This window comes from Echinops telfairi, unplaced genomic scaffold (genome assembly GCF_000313985.2).
Source record: "Echinops telfairi isolate 266 unplaced genomic scaffold, ASM31398v2 ScPeMD7_7468;HRSCAF=8506_0, whole genome shotgun sequence".
Classification (NCBI taxonomy): Eukaryota; Metazoa; Chordata; class Mammalia; order Afrosoricida; family Tenrecidae; genus Echinops; species Echinops telfairi.
In genome coordinates this window covers 44,752,661-44,773,676 of record NW_022111369.1, presented here as the reverse complement: position 1 = coordinate 44,773,676, position 21,016 = coordinate 44,752,661, and the positions used below count along the sequence as shown (strand labels likewise).

The window sequence follows — 21,016 nt, the reverse complement described above, 5'->3', positions numbered from 1 at the left end:
AGCCTTGCCTTTCAAGTCCTCAGGTCTCTTGCTTTGTGATGGTCGCACCAGAGTGCAGCTGACTTAGCAGTTCCCTGCTTCAGCTTCCAAGACTGACTTCCTACAAGACATCCCCAAGGAGAAGCCACATGGACCTACCCTGATGCAGCCCTGGGTGCTGGAGCAGCTGTGTGGAGACCCCTGCCAGAGTTAAGATGCTTACACATTCACTGACTCGGCTTTCCTCCTGCAGTTGGTGTCGTTGTGTCTGCTTTGTGAGATGGAGGAGGACTTTGTGGATTGGTGTTGGGCATATGGGTTAATGTTGGACTTGTGGGCTTGGGCAGCACTGGGTTGGGATGTTTTCTTGGTGCGCACTTAACCTTTATATAAAACTCTCTTATACATGAGTTTTTGTGGATTTGTTTCTCTAAAGTACCCAGACTAATACAAATCTAAAGGCGGAGGCAACTTTGGGGACCAACCCTTGGCAGGGAGCAGAAGAGTCTCTGTTCCTGTCTGTATCCCACAGCAGCCAGTCCTGAAGTTCAATGGCAGAGGTGGTAAGGAAGGCCCGAGACACCTCAGCAACATGCCAGCTTTCAGTGCCCCCTAGGGGTCCCAGAAACTGGTTCCCTGGAACAGTCGCCCCCTACAGCTCAGCCACTGCATCCTGGGAAGCCTATACTTCCCCAAGCTCCGCTTAGCCTCCCTGTTAGGGGATGAAGGAGGCCACTTCCAGCCTCTGGCCCTTAGGAGGAGGTTGGGTAGTTGTTAAATTGATACCTCTTGACATTCTGGCTTTGCCAGGAACTGCTAATACTGTATGAATTGGACTTGGTGGGAGAAAAGAGGCCAGGTTCAAGGAAATGGGACCTTCTCATTGTTTTGCAGCATAGTGACAGTGGGTACATATGTTAGTCCAGAGACAAATCCAGAAACAAATCCAGAGACACTCATATGTGTATAAGCAAGAGCAGTTGAATATTGAGAAAACATCCCAGCCCAGTCCAGGTCAAGTCCATAAGTCCGATAATAGCCTATATGTCTGATACCAATCTATAAAGTCCTCTTGAGACTCACACAACACATGCAATGACACTAAATGAAGGAAGATCACAGGCCAGTGGGTGGAAAGTCTTGTGGATCCAGTAGCAGTGTAAGCATCTCAGCACTGGCAGGGGTCTCCACATGGCTCCTCCAGCTCCGGACTCTAGTGTAGCCCCATATGTCTTGTCATCAGGAATACCAAGCAGAGAGTGAGTGTGTCCCACCTCCAATGAGCTATTTACCTGCTTAGCACCTCCACATGAGGTTATCAAGCAGCGACCTGATTGACAGGTTAAACTCCACCCTTCACTCTTAATAGTATCAAGTTGGCACCAGATTATGTAACTATCACTGTACATTATTCTCATCCCCAACTTTTTTTTCAATATGGTAGTCCCCACAGGGTCACAACACACTTTCCTGCTTCCCTCCTGTATCTTGTTCCATTTGCCCCTCTCCTACCCATTCCTGCCATCGGAGGCTTATCTGAGACCAAAGGCCGCCCTTTGATCTCCTATGCTTGATTATTCCATGGAGTATGGACCTCCCGGTGTTATTGGTCACATTATAGGCCTTTGGATTGCTTGGCTAAAAGTTGAACCTTGGGGATGAATTCAGTTCCAGGCTTGAAGAATGACCACGGGTCATGGTCCTGGGGAGATGTCCACCAATCTTCATCTGACCAATTAGCCTGGTCATCATCATCATCATCATCACCATCATCATTACATTTATTTTGTATCTTGGGCAAGGGTGGGGAGCCTTTTTTTCTGCCAAGGGCTAATTAGATATTTATAACATCATTTGAGGGCCATACTGGCAAACACTAAATTAACTCACCACTAATATGGCGCCATCCGCAAAGATCTACATATAACCTCCTCCCAGGGGGACAGACAACAGAAAAGTGGGTAAAAGGAGATATCGGTCAGTGTAAGACATGAAAAATAATAATTTATAAATTATCAAGGGTTCATGAGAGAGGGAGGGTGGGGAGGAGGAAGGGGGGAGATGAGGAGCTGTTAGCAAGGGCTGAAGTAGAAAGAAAATGTTTTGAAATTGATGGCAAAAAAATGTACAAATGTGCTTGACACAATGGATGCATATGTATGGATTGTGATGAGTTGTATGAACCCTCAATAAAATGATTTTTAAAGGGTTCTTTTATCTTTTAATATAGCAAGGAAACAGAGTGATGGTCTAATATTTTTCTTCCCCAGACAATCATCCCTAGAATGTCCATGTCTCCACTGCCCCTTGGTGTAGAACCACATTCTAGGGTTTCCAAATGCGGTGATCTCATGGAAGCAGATGATGGCCAGGGCTTCCTCCCACGGAAGTGCTACGTAGATTCAAACCACCACTGATTTCCGACCTTGTGTGTGTCACTGAATCTACATCAATGAATTTTCTTAACACTTCATAAGTCCTCATAAGCACCCTGTATCCTTTGAGAAAATCTATCAGGTTTGCGCCTTTGAAATCCCATGATAAAACAGTAGCCATATTCTTCTGAGAAAACAACTCTTTCTTGAATTTAACTGGACCTTGATCTCTGCATTCGATTGGTGAATCCCATGTTGTGGTTCATTCCATAAAATTTTCTTCATTACCTTCACTTTTGCTTAAAAAGCTGATGGCAAGATTAGCACTGTGAGCTATCTGACCTCGAGCAGTGCTCTTTAGGTATCCCCCCACCCCCACCCCCACTTGTGTTTTAGAGATACCCTATTCAGACTGAAACGAGTGCATTCCTGGGGAAACTTGGCTGCAGTCATCCACTGATGACTCGTTTGGAATAAACCTGTGCGTGTAGGAGCCTGAACCCTAGTAGCGATGCTCTTACATTTGCCTGTGGACACACACACCCCGAGAATTATTTGGCTCGTGTAATTTCGGGAGCTGGCAAGTTCAAAATATGTAGGTCAGGTGAGAGGCTGGGAACAAGACCGGTGGGTCACCTGATGGGCACAGTGCGGAGGAGAGAATGCCTGCATTGGGACACGACATCTCTTTGCAGTCTTGAGGCAGACCACACCCTAAAGAGCTGTCCATTTCAATTTAGGGATTGATTATATTAGATCACATGACAGAGAATAGCGTTACGATCCATTACATTTTATTTTGGAATAGCAAAGCACTAGGAATCAGAGCCTATCAAGCTGACACATAAATTAACCATCATACATCTCTCAAAGAGAAGCACTCTCCATTTTGATATTGGAAATGTATGGTAAGTATAAATTGGTCAATGGAATGACTTGTATAGAAGGGAGGTCATACACTATTTCATCTGAAGCCTTTTTTTCTTTTTGTCTTGTCAGAAAGCTCAATTTATTGGTGGGCATGGGTCAGGCAAGGCAAGGGGCCACCAAAGCCTTCATGGATGCAGGGCCAGCCACTTGGAATCTGTTTGACTGCACAACCCTCTGGGATCAGGCACTTCTCAACTACCATGTCTTCAAACACATCAGCATTAAACTTGGCAAAGCACCACTTCTTGGGGATGTGGATCGTCTGGAGCCCGGGAACTTGAGTTTGGCCCTGTGTAAGGTCGAAGTCACATGTTCCTTGATTTCAAACTGGGAGCGGATGGACAGGGTGACTTGGCCAATGAAAAGCCTAACCACAGGGCTTTGTCGTTTTCCAAGAGCACCTTGCATTCCAGTCTGGAGCTCGTCAGCCCCAGCGCAGGACAAGATCCCATGGAGTTTGCGATGACGCAAACTCTGATGGGAAAGTCGTCTTTGCCACAACTTTGTCCCATGTACTAGTTGGCACCAATGCGGCAGCCTCTAGGTCCTCTGGGGAGAGCTAGTAACATTCAACCAACACCATATGGCCCCAGATGGGAACTCACCTGCCTTTGCTTTCCTCCTACCATCCTAGGTCAAAGATGCAAAACTGGACATCACCAGGTGGGGCGGCAGCCCGTGATGACACCAGAATCTCTGTCACGGCCAAGGAGAAGAGCCGAGACCTCCTGACACAGAGGTGGCGGTCCTTATAATGGCCTCCTGATCTCACCTCCCACTCCTATTCTCACCCTTGTCATCACTGATATATCCTAGATTTCATGCCAAATCATAGCAAGCTCCAGCAATATCAAAATAAAACACAGGGAAAACCCCAATCCAAAAGAAAGAGGAAAATAATAAAAACTAGAACAAGTTAAAAATGGGTCAAAGGGAAAACAAAGAAGTAGATGTTAAAATTTAACCTATGTCTGCATTAATTCACTTTCTGATGCACTCAGCCTAGGAATTCCATGGAGGTTGAATCCCGTGGGGACTCTCAAATGGATTTTGCACTGTCACTATCATCTGTACTGACTACTTCTTCCAAAAAAGAGTTGTTCTCTCTGGCAGTCTCTAGTACTTTCAATATTCTTCACCAGCAACGCAGTGTAAATGCATGACTTCTTCTTCAGTTTTCCTTATTCACTGTTCAGCTTTCATATGCATAGGACGCGACTGAAAAGACCAGGGTTTGGGGCAGGTGCACCTTAATCCAAAAAGGGACCTCCTCACTCCTCGACACTTTAATGAGGACTTGTCCAGCAGATTGGCCCAATGCAATAACTGGTTTGATTTCTTGATTGCTGCTTCAATGAGCACTGATTGTGGTTCTGAGCAAAACAAAATCCTCGACTCCCTCATTTCCCCCATTTATTATGGTGTATATTGGTCCAGTTGTGAGGAATTTGATTTCTTCACATTGAGTTTTAATCCATATTGAAGGCTACAGTCTGATTTTCATCAGCATGTGCTTCAAGTGCTCCTTGCTTTCAGCAAGTAAGGTTGTGTCATCTACATATCACAGTTTGTTAATAAATCTCCAATCCTGATGTCACACTCTTCTTCCTATAATCTAGGTTATTTCTGACAACACCTAATACTCAGTGTGATCGCTAGGGATGGTGCTAATCAGACACTCTTAAGCAAGAGTAGAAGCAAAACCCAACCTATCCACTTGGTTGCCACTTGACGGCACCTCCTTAGTGTCACAAGCCTTTTGTAGAAGATAGACAGAGCCGAGTAGAATCCTCTTTGGCCTCTTAGCCGTCTGGAGCTGAATCACCTGTGTGGTTCCTCAATCTTCTGTGGCATCACAGGCTGATCAGTGGGCTACCCGTGATGGATTCATTTGGCCAACTGCAGACCTCGGCATCCACCAGCCCATACCCCGATGTCTCTGCTCCATCATCCTGTTTCCTGTTCATCAGCTTTCATGAGTCAGGAGAAGTCTGACTTGAACTGGATTGGACTGGGCTTACCGATTTTTACAACTATGTAAGTCATTTTTTGGGTATAAATCTCTTTATAAATGCAACACATACATTGGGTTTCTATGGAGAACCCAAGCTAACACACTCAAGCTAAGAGCCCTGGTGGTGTAGTGGTCCTCATTGGGCTACTAACTGCAAGGTCAGCTGTTCGAAATCACCAGCTGCTCCACAAGAAAAAGATGAGGCTTTCTACACCTGTAAAGAATTAGTCTCGGACACTCACAGGGCAGTTCTAGCCTGCCCTATAGGATCACGATGAGTCAGTATTGACTCAATGGCAGAGAGAGAGGTTTTTTTTTGTAAAGACTTTCACTATTCTTTGCCAGCACTTGTGAGTTTTTCATACTATGGTAGCTTGCATATTGCTATGATACTAGAAGCTTTGCCACTAGGATTTCAAATACCAGTGTCACCTATGGTAGATAGGTTTCCACAAATCCTCCTAACTAAGATAGCTTAGGAACAAAGGTCTGATGATCTGCTTCAAAAAATTAGCCAATGAAAACGTTATGGCAAACAACAGGTCGCTGTCCAATAAAGTACTAGTAGATGAACCCCCTAGGTAAGAGGGCACTAAACAACAGCGGCAACAATGCACTTTGATGCACCACTGATCGGGAAAATGTTGCAGGACAACAATGGACTTTGATGCACCACTGATCCGGAAAGTGTTGCAGGACTGAGCAAGTTTTGATCTGTTATACACAAGGTTACCATGAGTCAGATCCAATGCAATGACAAGTAACTAGAGAGAACCTTTATTCACAGAAGAAATTTAAATGGCTGGCAAACATATGAAAAGTACGTTGAAAAATCTACAGGCTTATCACTCCTGGTTTCATATGCCCAGGATTGATGAATCTATAGAGGCAGCAAGTAGAATAAAGGTTCCTGGGGGGTACAGTGGGGAAAGGGGAACTGATATCAAGGAGTTCAAGAAGGAAGAGAATGTTTTGAACATTGGTTGTAGTAGCAGTTGTACAATACTGCTTGATATGATTGAACTATGGAATGATATATCTGTATTATCTCATAACATAATTTTGGGTGAAAAATATGTGCCATCATGACATGCAACCCCAGTATTAATCAGGGACATGTAAATTGGAAAAAAATCATTTTCACAATCTGATGGATCAAAGTGGAATTAATAATATCTAATGGAGTGGAGGTGTTGGGAAATAAATCTCATACATTGTTGCTGGGAATGTACACTGTACAGCATTTTTTAAAGGAAATTTTGGAGGGTTGATTAAAATGCTGGAGACCTGAGCCTGAATCAACTTCATACCTCTTACCAAACCTAAATGTTCATCTTACCAAACCTAAATGAGCATTGTACAATTGACGCTCGAACAACTCAAGTGTTAAGAATGCCCACACTGCCCTGCCCCTAGCCCTGCACAGTCAAAAATCTGTGTATAATTTTTTGACTCACTGAAAACTTAACTCGGGTAGCACAGTGGTTATGTGTTGGACTGCGATCCTCAGAGTCAGCAATTCGAAACCACAGCTGCTTCTCAAAAGAAAGACAGGGCCTTCTACTGCAGTATACAGTTACAATCTCAGAAACTCAAGGGGCAGCTCCACCTTGTGCTAGAGTCACTATGAGTCAGCATCCACTCAATGGCAGTGAGTCTGGTTTGCTTTTTAAAAATTTAACCACTGACCAGAAGCCTTAGTGATAACATAGTCGATTAACACACATATTGTATGTGATATGTATTGCGTACGGTACCCACATAAAAGCTGCATTTTCAATGAGATGGAAAGGTATTTCGCTAAAAGTGCAGTCTTCGTTGCTGCAGTGACTGCTTCCTGGAGTTGTTACAGTGCTCTTTGTGCTGGATTCATTCACCTTTAACTGAACCAGCCACCACAGACGTCAAGCTATAATGGCTATCAAACAACTCACCTTCTTAAAGTGTCATGACTCTTCTCCGCTTCTTGAGAGAGCCTCCAGCACCACTAATGGCATGTTGTATGGGTCCCAGGGGTCCCAGTATTGCACTGAACATGATGGAGAATACACGAGAGGTATTTTCTGAGATTACTTTTCACCGAGATATGCAATTTATTAGAGAGATGAACTGCTCACATGGAGAAGATTAGCATCACAGAGTTCTTGGAACCCCAGTATGAGTGGACCTCTGCAGTTCAAACCTGTGATGTTCAAGGGTCAACTGAAATTATTCTCCAATATCCATTCTGTATCTCCTCTGTAGAAATCAAGTGGCTCCACTGATAGACTGCCACCGGCCTAAGCCAATCAAACATAATTCTGCTTCTTTTTGCCATTATTAATAATTCAGGCTAGGGAATTTAAAGGAGCCCTGGTGATGAACTGTTTATAGGTTGGATTATTTACCTGAAGGCCAGCAGTTCGAACACACCAGCTGCTTCAAGGGAGATGAAGCTTTCTAGTGCCATAAAGATTCACAGCCTCAGGAATCCAGAGGCACTGCTGTTCTCTCCTCTAGGCTCACTATGCGTCAGAATTGATGCACAGCACTGAGTGAAGGAATTTAAAATAAGCCCCAGCGAGTCAGTCCCATGACTGTGGCGATTGATTTGGAGGGGCAGCGGGGGCGGCGGGGGGAGGGAGGAAGTGGGAATCGTATTCAAATGTACAACTAGAGTGAAGTGGAAGGAAGCATTTCAGTTGTAGACTTCTCCTCTTCTGTCTGGAGACCCGGGTTCAATTTCTGGCCAGGGAACTTCATAAGCAGCTACCACTGCTGTGTTCACGGAGGACTGAGGACTGCTACAATGCTGAATGGACGTCAGCAGAGCCTCTGGACTAAAATGGGCTAGGAATTTAAAAGGCCAGGTAAGATCCTTCCAAAACTCAGTGAAAACTTTATGGAGGGCAACGGGTGGAGGCACTGCTCATCATGGGACTGGCACAGGGCTAGACAGTGTTTTCTCCATTGCACAGAGTTGCCATGAGTCTAAGGCTGACTTGGTGGCAGCTCACAAGAGTAAAGTAAAGCTGTGTGTGATGTCTGGGGACCACTTGCTTCATCTTCTGTAAATGCATGATAAAGAATGCCGCTCCAGGAGTTTAAGCTCCCAAAGTCTATACTGTCTAAGCAAACCATATGGATTCCAGATTGAAGCAGTCTGGACCATATATTTATTCCATCCAACTCTCGTGGTTCTATCATTGATTAAGTAGTAGTGAATACATTCCGCAAACTTGCTAATCCTTTAATATTAAAGGGTAACATTTCTACCTCATATGCTTATTGGTAGTTTTGTCACAGAAATACCTCTCTACTAGACAGTGTGAGGCAGACAGGTAACATAAGAGCAGCCACCAGGCTTTAGTGAGACTTCAAACTTAGTCAGGCCAAGGACACTGGGTACTGTTCTTGCCTGTGTGCATTCAGAATCTGACTCGCTCTCTCCTGGAGAGTTTGGGAACAATTTAACACTGTTCCCAAACTTGCTTTCCTACATAAAAATAAAAAATCAATGGGGAGACAGACAGGTGTATATATGTATAAACAAAAGCAGTGATGATCCGCAGAAGAGAGCTAAAGGCAGACTGAGGAAAGACAACCCGTTGAAACAGTGTTGTCACAGGGTGGAGGGATCGTTTAAAATTCCAAGATTGAGGGGGAAAGCTTTCCAGGTCTTAGGGCATTGGAGCTGGCTGCATGGAGGGAAACTGACGTCAAAACCTGATTGAGCGAGGACCCTACCCTGGTGTAGAGACAAGAAGACATGCAGAACTGAGAGGTTGTTTTCATTTCACTTGTTCATTATTATATTATTTCATGTTGATACACAATATCTTTTCTAAAACTATACTACAACTGTCCTCACATAAACAAGAAATTACCCTGTTTGCCAAGGTCCAAGGTCTAAAGTGAATAAAGTTATCATTGGGGTGTAGGACTTTTTCTCAAAACAACGAAAAATGCCATTTTATGGATGGGCTTTTATTTAGTTAACACTTCTCAGGGTATAGTACATTCAATATCAGATATCCAAACACATCTGTAAACACAAAGCTCTGAAATCACAGGTTATTTACAAATGACTTCAAGATCTGTAGTAAGGTGCTTTTCAGAAGGGCATGCTGAGACAGATATGCTGTATGTTAACTACAGTTTCAAGTTTGGAGCTACCAAGTGAAAAAATAAGATTCTTTAGAAAGTACTGTGAAAAAGGGATTTTTCAGTCACCTTGATGAGTGTTAAGACCTCCTTTTCTAATGAAGTAAGCTTAACACAAAACCATAGAGAAAAATCCAGTTGGTCCAACTCACTAAAAGTAGGCAGCCTTACAAGAAAGCAAGACATCTACACATACACTTGGGGTATGTTGTCAGGAGAGGCTTGTCCCTGGAAAGGGGCATGACCAGGCAGTGTTTTGTTCTGTTGTGCATAGGGTCACTATGCATTGGGACTGAGTCGACAACACCTAACAACGATGGCTTCCAGCATTAGGGTACTAGCCTTGTTGTTTCTCGAACTCTCTGTCAGGGAGTTATTATAGAGAGGAGGCCCTAGGAATGGAGTCGATCACATTTTTCAGTATCGTCTGACAGCTTAGTACAAATCCAGTTTTCTACACTGGCCAACGGTTAAAATAAAGGAACCAGTAATGTGAGAGTCACATCAGAGAACACATCTTCTATAGTCCCATTTCACTGTGAGGTCAGATATTCAACAAACACGTGATTCTGAATCGGGAGAACTAAATTTTAAGCATGAATCAGTCCCAATTTTTACCAAGTAACCATTGCAAGACATTTGATGACCAAGCATGCTGGTTGTATCACTAGCTATAAAAGAAAACTACCTTGCCACCAACCGCCCATAGCTGCTCATTTGAGTCAATGGTGAACCCATGTATGTGTCAGCGCAGACCTGGGCATCCTAGGAGTTTTCAATGGTTGGCATTTTTGAAAGTAGATCACCGAACCCTTTCTTGAGGTACCCGATGACCTTTCTCTGAATGGACTCAAACCCCTAATTTTGGGGCTATCAGTCCGGTATGCTAATTATTTGTACCACCTGGGTGTTCAGTTTCGGGAGCAAGTCTACCCACAAGCACCTGGACAGAAAGACGTGGCGATCTACTTTTTCCTTGAAAAGCCCCAAGGAAGCACAGTTCTACCCTGACACACGAGACCACCATGAGCCAGTGTGCTCCACAACGACCGGCTTCAGTCACCACATTTATATCCAAAGTTTCCAAAGAAAGAATGTATAGTTTGTTTCATATTTATTGGATACATATCATACGGTAGTACATACATTATGGATAGTCTCTTAATATAACAAATCCAAATAAAAACCATCTATGAAGCTCAGTAAAATATATTTATTAATTTTAAAACAAGCACACATACACACAGCAAACCCAATTTCCACCATCAGTATACATCCTATTAGTGGGTGACTAAATCAAACTGTTGTAAAGAGAGACTAAAACTTTGATTTTTAAAAAAGTATTATTTTGGTTAAGCATCTATAATCACAATTTTGAAAATCCTCTTTTCCTATTAAAACTGCCAAGGTTCTAATAAGATCTGTTCCTCAAGTCTCAATTTGGAATAGTAGTCAATTAGTTTTAATCCTTAATTCTAAAGTTCACAAAGTATTTGAATAAGAAAAATATACCAAAAGTATGTGTAGGAAATGAGAGGGAAACTGGTTCTAAGTCTCAGACACTGAGCTGGTATCTTCACACTGATCTATTAGCAATATTTCTCAAAGTCAAACTCAATAACAATAATATTTTCATGCAAAATCTATCAATACCTATATGCTAATTTTCTCAACATGTTAGCCATATCAATGTAGTCAAAACCCTAGTCAGAGGTGAAAAATAGAGCTTTAAAATCAAGACCAAATTTTAAGTTAACCACTGGTAGAGTTGTACAAGGCGCTCTGGTGGGGCAGATGTTAAGTGAGCAGCTGCTAACTGAAAGGTTAGTGGTTCAAACCCATGCACTGGCTCCTCAGAAGAAAAGTTTTGGCAATCTGCTCTCATAACAATTTCCACCTAGGAACCCTATGGGGCAGTTCTACTCTGCCCTATGGGCTGTGCAAGTCACATACAACACACACACAACACTAGAACTACCCTGTTTTGTTTCCTCCTGAATGTACCCAGTCTCTTAAGGCCCATGTGTCTAAGGTTAGAATTCAATATTAATTAAGTACTCTCGAGTAATATAGAAAAAGGATTAGTTACACGTTTGTGCTAAGTCCTAGATACTGACCTTTAGAAAAACAAGACACTGCTAATTGGTTAAGGCAAAAGACCCCACAAATTCTTGTCCCCTTAACAACCACTCCCTAATGTGATCAAAGCAGAGGGCAACTAGAATCCCTCTAGAAATAAAGAGCCTGGACCCAAATATTTTTAACCTTCTCACCTATTAAATTGCTGCCCAGTGCATTAGAAACAATGTGAGGATTGTGGCTAAGCGATTTTGTAATGTGTCGAAAACATTTTGGGAAGGCCCCAGTTGTTGAGGAAACAATGAGACAAGGCTCTCCTGCTGTGGACAGGGATGGTTATCCAGAGCAATGGATTGCTGTCCCAAAAGCTTCTTCAGAGAAGCACAATTCCATCCTGATCCACAGGTAACCCTGCTTCCCACCTCCGAATTTATACACAGACACAACCTAGGGGGCTTCAAAAACTTCATAGAAAACATCTATTCTCTTTTAATTCCATTTTCCCACAAACTTTTTGAAGGCTCCTTGGGTGTAATTTTGTCAATGAGAAATGCAGTACTCAACAACCACACACACCTACAAAATCATCTTCCTCAGACTTGTTCTAATCATTTCCCTTTACAAAGAAACATCAGCACCAGAACTTTACAATACAGAGGCCTCTCCCAGGCCCGAGTGGCATCGGTCATCAGAATGAAAAGTTTTCTTGTCAGAGACACCTACGTGTAGTTTTTAGAAGAAGAGCGGCAGCAAGCACAGATTCCCACAGTACACTGATCAAATATCAACAGCAACCACAGACACTGAGTATATAAGTCGATCCATGGAAAGCAATCACATATTGTTAATGCTAGAAACAAACGAGATGTTACGGAGGGTTTTTATAGATAAGTTAGGGTAAAGAAAACATTCTCTCTTATTGGTCCTACTTTTACTACCTACCCCCACCAACCACTCCTAAATAAATGCACACATTTATATAAGTAACACACCAAGTTCAATGCATTAAAAACATGACCTTTTATAATATGCTTCTCTCTTTTGACTCACTTTTAATCTTGGTAACCTTAAATACACAATCTAATAACAGCAAATATGCATTCGTGTTAACAAGAACCATCTCACTCTCCTTTCATTGGACACATCTTGAAGTAACGCCAGGTGACCTGAAAGGCGATGGGTTAGCAGCTGAGGGTATTTGTCTTCTCCTTTCAAAACATTTGGAAAGGAAGTCTTGTCTTTCCTTCTTCGGCAAGGTCTTTCTCAGGAAATACAGGCAGTTCAAGTGAGAACAATCAAAACCACAAATCTCTCCTCGTACAATGTCAGCATAAGAGGACGCCATCGCAAGCGCTAGAGCAGCATCTAGAAATGGAATTGAATATCCCTTGCTTTATCATGTTGTACACATTAATATGTATTCTAAGAAAACCTGAAATCATGTATCAACACCAAGATTTTAATAATAACCTTTAGGATAATTACTAATAAAAATAAGGAAGGTAAACACACTATCATCATTTCAATAATGACTAATTTTGACAAAACAGATTCTGAATTTTGTAGGGCCTTTATACAGTTTATAAGAATTAGCTCATATATTAATTAATTTGTACAAATGAACTCACATGGCTCACAGTAAAAGACTCCAAAGAGTTTGCACTTAATTCTAGCCTCAATCCAAGAACAATTAGTTCTTATGACACGACCCTACTCCATAATCTCCCTCATGAAGAGATGGCTGAAGATATGGGTGCTAACACAAAGTGTAATGACGAAATCAGACGGTGCAGTGCTGAGCTATCAGAAAGAATAGTGTCTGGGGTCTTAAAGACTTGTCTTCAAACAAGCAGCCATTTAAGTGAGGTATCAACTAAGTTCACAGGATGAAACACAACAGCCTGTGTGATCCAAGTATTGTAAATAATAAAACCCAAACCTGAAGGAAGGACTAGTACTGGAGCTTAACTCGTGAACTCCCTCCCAGTTTGCAGAAGACTATGGATGACAAGACTCCCTGCCAATGTGTTGCTGCCGACTTACTGCCGACTCTATAGGGCAGAGTAGAACTGCCCCGTGGGTTTCCAAAACTGTTAACTGTTTATGGGAGTAGAAAGCCCCATTTTTTCTCCTGTGGAGTGGCTAGTGGCCTCGAACTGCTGCTCTTATGGATTGCAGCCCAATGTGTAAACACTATGCCATTTGCAGGGTCCCACAGGGATTAAGCCTTCAATGAATCCGCTCTGAGCATAGTCCTGAGATGTGAAATGCCTTGCTAGAGTCGATTATGAGAAATGTAGTTAGCTAAAATGTAACACCTTATCATTTGTTCCTTTTTGACTCATTTTAGAGTTGTTTCCATTTCTAATATTTTCTAATTCCTTCCAGTTGAGGTTGTTCTGTTTTGTTTTGTCACAGTTGTTTTTTTTGTTTGTTTGCTTCCTGTTTATATTTTATATGTGATCCAAGATAGGTAAATCTATAGACAGTAACTCAATTGGTAATTACCTAGGAGCATGGCAAGAGAAGCTGCAGGGAAATGGGGAGCCAACAACAACGAGTACAAGACGAAAATGTTGTGAAATTGATTGTGATGATGACTGCACAACTCTTCTGAATATGATACACTGATTAAATTATATCATTTGCAAATTATATGCCAATAAAACTGATGTTAAATATTTTACTTTTAGAAATTTGGAAGATTTTACAAGCATCTGGTCATATGACTGTATTTCATAAAACTTTCCCAGGTCCTTGGGAGGAACCAGTACAAGTGAGGGATTAGTCTAAGTTGAAATGTAAACTTCATAGTAAATTTGCTTTTAATATCATTGACATACAAAGTGCTTCATGGAAGTTAACAGATTAATTCTGATAATATAGTTATGTGAATGTGGGACTTTATTAACATCAAGTTTCACTTAGAATTATTGCAAAATTAAACAATGAGTGACTAACCTGATGTCGAATGGCAAATCATCACTCAAAAGGTTTTTATCTTTTTGAATATTAAAAAGCTATATTTAAAAGGAAGACAATCATTTGAGATAGTGCTGCTACTTTTTTACTGGGAAAAAGACTGCCAAGCAATCATTTACTCTGTCTCAGTTTATAATACCATAGGGTAAATGACTGATGAGGGAAATAAATACATATTTTTCTGGAACACCTTGCTAATCTAAATTCACATTACTGTTGTGGTAGTTATTTAATTGCTTGTCAATTTGAAGATTAAGAGTGAAGGGGTGGTGTCTAGTCTGTCAATCAGAACACAGCCAATGAGGCCTCTGTGGGCATGCCCTTCCCCTGAGGATTCTGGGACAAACTCTGGTATTTCCTCCTTGGAGGTGGGAGACACTTCACTCACTTCCTGCGAGACATCCCTGAGGAGAAGCCACAGGGACCAACCCTGATGCAGCCAGAACCCTGGACCTAAAGGAGCCACGAGGAGACCCCTACCAGTGCTGAGATGCTGACACCACCACTGGATCCAAAGACTTTCTACCCACTGGCCTGTGACATTCCTGCATTTGGTGTCATTGCATGTGTTTCTTGAGTCTGAAGAGGACTTCATAAATTGGTATCAGACATATGGGCTAATATCAGACTTAGGGGCTTGGACTGGACTGGGTTGGGATGCTTTCTAATGTACAATTACTCTTTCTATAACTCTCTCTTATACACATATGAGTCTCTATGGATTTGTTTCTTTAGTCTATCCAGACTAACACAACTGTAGTCAATAAAATATAGAATAGCTTAAGAGGAAATTATATAAACACTATGAAAAAGGATTTCATCCAGAGACAAATGCTACTTTTGTTTTTTAAATGGTATAACTCTATCAGGGGTTTTAATGGAATCAATCACCAGAGAAGGCGTCAGATAAAGAATGTGGTTTTCAGCAAGCTATAAAATATTTCCCCTGAAAGGTTGCACAGATTTTCAGAATGAAAAATCAGACCTACCCAATTCCGAATCAAAATAATCCTCAGTGCTGGTGTTCCACTCGAGGGAAGTCAGCCTCTGAAGCATCTGACGGGGGAGACCCTGCTGCCTATGAATTTAAACCAAGTATCATAAGTTCACGCTCCCTAGATATCTCAATTGTACTAGTACACACATCAGCTATTTGGAATGAACTATTTATAGTTCAAGTTACTTATACAGAAGGGGATAAAATAAGGAGACATTATTCTGTGCCTTATTATTTTACACACACGTTAAATGGTATTTCAGATCTGCAATAGGAGCATAAGCCTACTATAAGTCATAATCTTTCCCACTTAACAAAACCAAAACATTCTCCCTTTATAATAGAAGGTTTTGTTTGCTCTTTATTCCTAAGGCATTGCCTTAAGGACAGACTCTAGTTACAGAATGGCAAGAAAGTATAAGTGGTTAAAACTATGAGATGAACACCCTTTTCTAGCCATAGGAACCAAAATGGGGGTTCCTATAGAGCAGCGGTTCTCAACCTGTGGGTTGCGGGCCCTTTGGGGGAATCAAACAACCCTTTCACAGGGGTTGCCCAATTCATAACAGTAGCAAAATTACAGTTATGAAGTAGCAATGAAAATAATGTTATGGTTGGGGGGGTCACCACAGCATGAGGAACTGTATGAAAGGTTGGCAGCATTAGGAAGGCTGAGAACCACTGCTGTAGAGTAAAAAGTATGGGGAAAATCCTGGTAGAAAGAGGTAACAGCAAACGGGAATCTTTTAATTCTGTCTGTGAATTCACAGAAGTCTTAATCTAATCCCTGAATTATGGATGCCTTAGATAGATCAAAGCTAACATGGTAAACACTTGGAGAACTGAGATTTAAACCACCTCTCAGGACAGCACTGAAGCTACAGCCCGGGGAGAATGGCAGGTCTATCCAGACTACACAGGGAGCAAACTAATAGGGAAAGAGAGACCCAGGCAGGGTACAGCATCCTGGCCCACCAAGCTTCGAGGAGGACATTCTCACTGGAGCAGCTAATGCACAGAGAGGACGGTAGGGTCGGCCTTACCACGAGACACAACGTCCCCTTACTGATCCACAACTACTATGGGGGGCGGGGAGGGGACAGAACCACAGACACAGTGAGGGAATTGTGCCCAGTCTGACACACACACGTATAACATGAAGGGTGTGCAACAGAGCAGCAAGGGGAACTCTGAAAATAGACTTCAGACTCCAGGGGCAGGGCTTGGCACTGCATCAAACCCAATCTGAAGACATTCATAGGCCAGTTTTTGTTTTTGTTTTGTTTTGCTCATGTCTATCTATATAAGATAGACAGGATAAACAATTCCGAGGAGAAAACAATGGGATGAGGAGTGGGGGAGGGGAAGGAGAGAGGAATCAACAAACCCAGGGATAAGAAAACAGTAAGAGATTTAAAATCAGTGCTGAGGAGGGCACAGAATGCATGATGGGGTTCGATCAGGTGCAATGTAGCTGAGAGAAAGTAGAAAGAGCCGAATGAAGGTCGAACATGATAGTGGGACAGGAGGAAAGTAAAAGGAAACAGATGAAAGAACTAGGAAACAAAAGGCATTTATAGAGGTCCAAATACAAGCATGTACATATGTAAATATATTAATATAGAACAATAAGGATATAGTTCCATGTACATATATTTTAGGTTAAGTATTAAGGTAGCAGACGAACACTGGGTCTCTACTCAAGTCCAACGCAAGTACACTTTGTTCTAATAACCCAGTATTCTGTGATGCTCACCTTCCCAACACGAGCACCGAAGACAAAATAGGTGCATAAACTACTGTGGTGAAGAAAGCTGATGGTCCCTGTCTATGACAGATAAAGCACCTGGGGTCTTAAAAAGCTTGAAGTTAAGCAACAAAGTTCACATGGAAGAAGCATGCCAACCCATGTGATCACAAAGTGTCAATGGGATCAGGTATCAGGCATCAGAAGACCCAAAACAAACAATCATTTTGATGCAAATAAGGAGGGTCAGAATGGAGACCCAAAGCCCATCTCTAGACCCTCACAGAAGGGTCACAAGGAAGGGATGAGCCAGCCAGGGTGCAGGACAGCACCAATGAAACACATAACTTTCCCCTAGTTCTTTAATGCTTCCTCCCCCACTATCATAACCTCAGTTCTACCTTACAAATCTGCCTAGACGAAAGCATGTATACTGGTACAGATAAGAGCTCTTGACACTTGGAATCCAGAACAGATAACCCTTCAGGGCCAATAATGAGAGTAGCAATACCATGACGGGAGGGGGAAGGTGGGGGTGGGGGGAGGAGGAGAAAGGGAGATCTGACTGCAATGACCGCTGTACAACACCAACACCCCACCCAGGGGGACAAACAACAGGAATGTGGGTGAAGGGAGACAATAGACAGTGTAAAATATGAAAATGAAAATAAGTTCACAAGGGTGGGAGGTTAGGGGAGAAAGGGGAAAAAAGAGGAGCTGATACCAAGGGCTCAAGTAGAAAGAAAATGTTTTGGAAATGATGATGGCAACATATGTACAAATGTGCTTGATACAACTGATGTATGGATTGTTATAAGAGCTGTAAGAGTCCCCAATAAAATGATTTATTAAAATAAAAATGAATAAACCACCTCACAAAGACAGTAAGACAGAACTTAGAGTGTATAAACAACTTGGGTGGCTGCCTTCTAAAACACAAATATCAACATTCCTCAAAGGATTGAGAGCCCAGAGGTTATACAATGAAACGTTCACAATGTCGAGAATATCCAAAAGTACTGGATTAAAAAAAAAAATCTAGGAAAGTGTGACCAATTCCAACAGGAAAAGATAATCACAAATATCAATCCTATTATGGATCTGACATTAGAACCACCATACGAAGATTTTTAAAGCAGTCATATTAAGTTATATAAAATTAAAAAAACAAAATTTAAAAATAATAAATTAAGAACTAAAAATATGTAGTATCTGAAATTCAGAAAATTAGATGGGCTTAATGACAGAATTGACATAATAAAGAAAACTTGAAAATAATACATCAATACAAATTGCCTAATCTGAGGAATAGAGGAAAACATTTAGCAAAAAGTTAACAGAACCTTAGAAGCCTTTAGGAAAGTGCTTAACATGCTAAGATGTCTATCATTGAATTTTCAGAAGAAGATCAAAAAGGTACTGCAGTGAACAAGTATTTGAAGAAACAATGACCAAATGTTCCCAAGTTTGATAAAAGACATAAATTACAGATTCAAGAATCTCAACAAACCCAACACAAATTCAAAGAAAATTTTAGCTAGACACATCATACTCAAACTAATAACAACACTAAAAGACTAAACTTTGAATGTAGCTAGACAAAAATGAAACAAGGACTAACTATTCAAATGCCTAATAATTTTTCCACAGAAATCAGAGATTATAGTGCTGGAAACAAACAACTAACTCAAAGTCTGGCAAAATAAAACCATTCTCAAATTAAAAATAGCAAAGAGAAGTTATCACTATCAAACCTACTATGTAAGAAGTACTAAAGAAAGTTTCCAAGAGGACCTTGATCTTCATCAGCAAGTGCTTCAAGTCCTCCTCACTCTCAGCAAGCCAGATTGTCATCTGTATATCATTGTTGTTATCAAGCCTTCCTCCAATCCTGATGTTGCTTCTCATTCATATAATTCAACTTCTCTGATGAGTTGCTCAGCATACGGATTGACTGAATAAGTATAGTAAGAGAATACAACCCTGATGCACACCTTTCCTGATTTTTAAAAACTATGCAGTATTCCCTGGTTCTGTTTGTATAACTGCCTCTTGATCCCTGCACAAGGTCCTCATGAGCACAATGATGTGTTCTGGATTTCCCATTCTTCTCAACGCTGTTCAGAGTTTGTTACAATCTGCATATCAAATGCCTTTGCATAGTCAATAGAGCACAAGTAACCATCTTTATGGTATTCTCTGCTTTTAGTCAATATCCACCTGACATCAGAAATGATGCCCATTGTTCCATATCTCTTCTGAATCCTCCCTCAACCTCTGGTAGCAACCTTTCAATGTACTGCTGCAACCATTGTTGATCTTTGGCAAAATTGTACTTGCTTGTGATATCAATGATATTATTCTATAATTTGAGCACCTCTGTTTGGTCACCTTTCTTTGAAATGGAAAAGAAAATAGGGATCCCTTTCAGTCGGTTGGTCAACTAGCTGTTTTCCAAGTGGCTTTGTATAGACAAGTGAGTGCTTCCAGTGCTTCATCAGCTGGTTAAAACATTGCAATTATTATTCTATTAATTCCTGGAGCCTTATTTTTGGCTAATGCTTTCAGTGTCATTGATTCTTGCTCATGCTACTTCTTGAAATAACTGAATGCCAATTAGTTGTTTTTGGTATAGTAACTCTATATTCTTTCCATCTTCTTTTGATGCTTCCTGTATCATTCAATATTTTCCCCCCTTAGTTCTTTCAATATTGCAATTCAAGGCTTGAATTTTTTTCTTGAGTTCTTTCAGTTTAAGATACGCTGAGATATGGTGCTACAGCAAACCGTGTTGGAGAAATCAGATGGTGCCCAGCTATCAAAAAGGGACTGGGGGGTCTTAAAGGTTTGTCTTCAAACAAGCAACCATCTAAGAGAGGAGTCAACTAAGCCCACCTGGAAGAAGCACTAGCCTATGTGATCCAAGGATGATAAATAATAAAATACAAATACAAAGGAGGGAATCATAGCACCGCTGTAACCAATTAAAATTTTGGAGTAGACAAGCAGTATATTAAGACTTTAGTTCCTAAATGACAAGAGCCTTGTTGGTGCAGTGGTTATGTACTGGGCTGCTAACCACAAGGTAAACGATGTGAAAACTACAGCCACTCTGCAGGAGAAAGATGAGACTTCCTGCTCCTGTAAAGTGTAACTCTTTTACAGTCTCAGAAACTCACAGGGGGCAGTTCTACCCTGTCCTATAGTATCACCAGGAGTAGGCATCTACTCGATAGTAGTGAGTAATAGTAGTTCCTAATTGTAGAATGTGTGGATTAATCATCACACAAGAGTTTGTCCAGTTTTGATGAAATATTGCTACAGAAATTGTTGGCAAAGGGATAAGGTAAAGCAATCAAGTCTCACTGCCACTGAGTCGAGTCTGACTCATAGGAACCCTGGTAGTGTAGTGGTTTCGTGCTGGGCTCCTAACTTCTAAATCAGCAGTTCAGAACTACCAGCCACTTTGTGGGAAAAAGAACAGGTTTTCTACTCCCATAAAGAGTTAGTCTTAGAAACTGACAGTGGCAGTTCTAATCTGTAGTACAGGGTCACTATGAAATAAAATAGTAACAGTTAATAAGCCCTTTCCTCCGAATCCCTGGGCTATTTTACTATCTTCAACAATTATAATCCCCTTGTTTGTTGGCATGCTCTGGTAGTGTGGTGAATTAAGCACCCACTAAGCTAACTGAAAGATCGGTTATCCAAACCCACCAGCTATTCTGCAGAAGAGATGAGGCGGGTGGCTTCCATAAGATTACAGCTTG

General features: G+C 41.4%; 1 protein-coding gene across 1 annotated transcript in view; it reads right to left on the bottom strand.

Annotated features, from left to right (window-relative positions):
* Nucleotides 1–10,538: 10,538 nt before the first annotated feature.
* Nucleotides 10,539–21,016, bottom strand: part of CDKL2 (cyclin dependent kinase like 2) — a 67,021-nt gene continuing 56,543 nt past the window's right edge. Inside the window, exons 10-11 of the mRNA XM_045284355.1 lie at nt 15,492–15,580; nt 10,539–12,885 (exon numbers count right to left, since the gene is read on the bottom strand). Of these exons, the coding sequence (XP_045140290.1) occupies nt 15,515–15,580 (66 nt within the window). The 3' untranslated portion in view covers nt 10,539–12,885; nt 15,492–15,514. The remainder of the gene's footprint in view (nt 12,886–15,491; nt 15,581–21,016) is intronic.